The 2,824-nt window shown below is 68.6% G+C and overlaps 1 protein-coding gene across 1 annotated transcript in view; it reads left to right on the plus strand.

Annotated features, from left to right (window-relative positions):
* Nucleotides 1-2,824, plus strand: part of CHLRE_45g760847v5 (uncharacterized protein) — a 9,749-nt gene extending 6,925 nt beyond the window's left edge. Inside the window, exons 2-5 of the mRNA XM_043073056.1 lie at nucleotides 96-931; nucleotides 1,063-1,271; nucleotides 1,417-2,656; nucleotides 2,719-2,824. Of these exons, the coding sequence (XP_042914017.1) occupies nucleotides 96-931; nucleotides 1,063-1,271; nucleotides 1,417-2,656; nucleotides 2,719-2,756 (2,323 nt within the window). The 3' untranslated portion in view covers nucleotides 2,757-2,824. The remainder of the gene's footprint in view (nucleotides 1-95; nucleotides 932-1,062; nucleotides 1,272-1,416; nucleotides 2,657-2,718) is intronic.

Genomic DNA, 2,824 nt, shown 5'->3' on the forward strand with positions numbered 1-2,824 from the left:
GACGGCAGCAGCCCCACACATACACGGCTATACATCAAGCGCCGCCCCAACAAGCCCTCGGTGCTGCGCTGCCACCCTCGCACCACTGCGGACAGCCATGGCGACAAGCACTTCTGGGCACAGCTGTTCCTGCACAAGCCGTGGCGGAGCGAGGCGGCACTGACAGCAGGGTTCGGCAGTGCGCTGGACGCCTTCCGTGTTGCCATGCGCAACCCCGCGTTCGTGTCTGCGGTGCGCCCAGGCCCTGCCGCGGACGCATTGGAGGCGGAGGTGGAGCGGCTGCGCGCGCTGGACGAGGAGGCTGGCGGGCTGGTGCTGGACCAGGTTCACGCAGACCCAGATGCGGGCGCTGCTGAAGCGCAGGACGACACGACGGGGCTGTACGACCCGGAGCTGCTACCGGCACACGTGCGTGCCGCTGTAGACCAGGAGGCTGATGCTGGCGGCGGCGGGGCCGGTGGCGGCGGCGGCAATGATGGCGGTGGGGGCGAGGGCGAGGGCGAGGGCAACGAGATGGAGGGCGACGGCGGCGGCGACGCCGCCGGCGCGGCAGCCGCAGCGGCTGGGCGGGACGTGCCGGTGCTGACGGCGGGGGCGCGCATGACGCGCGAGGAGTACGACGCTGGCCGGCGGGCACTGAGCCCCGAGCAGCGCGCTGTGTTCACCGCTGTCTTTCAGCATGTGCACGCAACTGCGGAGGTTGCGCGCACCGGGCAGGACGCGCCTCGCCAGCTGCTGGAGTTCGTGACCGGTGGTGGTGGCACCGGCAAGTCCTTCCTCATCAAGCTGGTCACGGAGATGCTACGCCGCACACACCCGGATGGCGAGCCGGTCGTCCTGACCGCGCCAACTGGCGTGGCGGCCTTCAACATCCGCGGCTCCACCATTCACCGCGCGCTGGGCCTGCCTGTGGAGAACTGCCGCGAGTCTGGTGAGCCAGTTACGCAGGATGCATACGGTAATTGTGGGATGCCTGCATCATTGCACGACCACGTCCCCCTCCCCCATGTCCTTGCGCTGACACTAGCCACCCCTTTCTTTCGCACACGTGCATATGTGCAGGAGCCCGGCGCGTGCACTGGGAGCCGCTGTCCGCCAACCGGCTCCAGGAGCTGCGTCAGATCTGGGCATGCGTGCGGTACCTGATCGTGGACGAGATCTCCATGGTCTCGGCTGCGACGCTGTGGCACATCCACCGCCGCCTCGTGGACACGCCCGAGCACTGGCCATTCGGCGGCATCAACCTCATCGTGCTGGGCGACTTCTACCAGGTGAGCGTGGCACTGCACGTTGACGGCCAGCGCTGTGTGGGCCAGCAAGGAGAGCAGCATGCGTGCGTTGACCTGAATGCCCCTAGGCTGTCAGCATGCCTGCGGCACTCAACTGCACCCCACGCCATGCCACCCTACACTGCAGCTGCCGCCGGTGAAGGCTACCTTTGTCTTCGATGGGGAGGGGCGCGGCACCTGCGCTGATGCACGTGACGGCGCCGCCATGTTCCGCGAGTTGTTTCACATGTTTGAGCTCACGCAGAACCAGCGGCAGGCGGGCGACCCGCTGTGGGCTGCTGTGCTCAACGTGCTACGGCTTGGCGTGCGCACAGGCAGCCGGCAGGACTTGAGGGCTTGGGAGCTCGCGTGCGCCATCGTCAAGGAGCGGATGCTCGCGTCCGTGTCCAGCAACGGCAAGGCGCTGGATGCCGACTTCCAGAACGCCCCGCGTCTTCTCTCGCTCACGCTGGAGGTGGACGAATACAACGCCGCGCGCCTGCAGGAGCTTACCAGCACCCCCGGTGTCGTCTGCCACGTCATTGCAGCCCAGGACCAGCTCGTGCCGGAGCCGGGGCAGCCGGCTGGCGAAATTCAAGCCGGCGACGTGCCCACGTCGGCCGACATGTGCGGGGGGTTGGGCGCCTGCGTACGGCTTGCTGTCGGCGCACGCGTGATGCTGCGCCGCAACGTGCACACGCTTGACGGGCTGGTCAACGGAGCGCAGGGCACCGTCACGGGCGTTGAGTTCAGCCGCGGCGCTGTGTCGGCGGTGCTGGTGCAGTTTGACGACCCTGACGTTGGGCGCTTGGAGCGTGCGCGCGCGGCGGCGGCGCGAGGTCAGCCAGAGCCAGCGAGCGCCCCAGTCGCTATCGCCAGGGCCACCAGTCGCTTCTACAACACCCGCCGCACCCGCGAGCTATCCCGGCAGCAGTTCCCGCTGGCGCTCTGCTGGGCGTTGACCATCCACAAGACGCAGGGCCTGTCGCTGCACAAGGCCGTCATCAACCTAGGCAGGTCCGTCTTTGACGCCGGCCAGGCCTACGTGGCGCTCAGCCGCGTGCGATCGCTGGCAGGCGTCGCGCTGTCCCAGTATGTCAGCACCAGCCTGGAGAAGGTCAGCCCCCAGGTCAGCGCCGAGTATGAGCGTCTGCGCGCCAAGTCCGCCCGCTTCCGGCAGGAACAAGCAGTGGCTGACGCAGATGCGGAAGCTGCTGTCGCGCCCATCGCCGCTGCCATCACCGCGGCCGACGAGGCCCGTGTTGCTGACGCGGCGGTCCCAGCAGACAGCGACATTGCAGACGGGGCGGCGGCAGGCGGCGGCGGTCAGGACCTGGCAACGGCGACGGTGCCTGCTGCGGCTGCGGTCGCGGTCGTGGCTGCTTTGGGTGATGCTGCGGCCACAACAGCCGATCGCAGCGCCACCGGCATCCTGCTCGCAATCTACCAGGCGCGTCCATCTGCAGCACGACTGCCGCCTGGGGCTGAAGAAGCTGCGTGGGACAGGGCCAGCGCGCGCTGGAACACGGTGCAGGCTGCAGCACAGGCTGGGGCCG

The sequence above is a fragment of the Chlamydomonas reinhardtii genome (assembly GCF_000002595.2).
Source record: "Chlamydomonas reinhardtii strain CC-503 cw92 mt+ unplaced genomic scaffold scaffold_45, whole genome shotgun sequence".
NCBI classification, from domain to species: domain Eukaryota; kingdom Viridiplantae; phylum Chlorophyta; class Chlorophyceae; order Chlamydomonadales; family Chlamydomonadaceae; genus Chlamydomonas; species Chlamydomonas reinhardtii.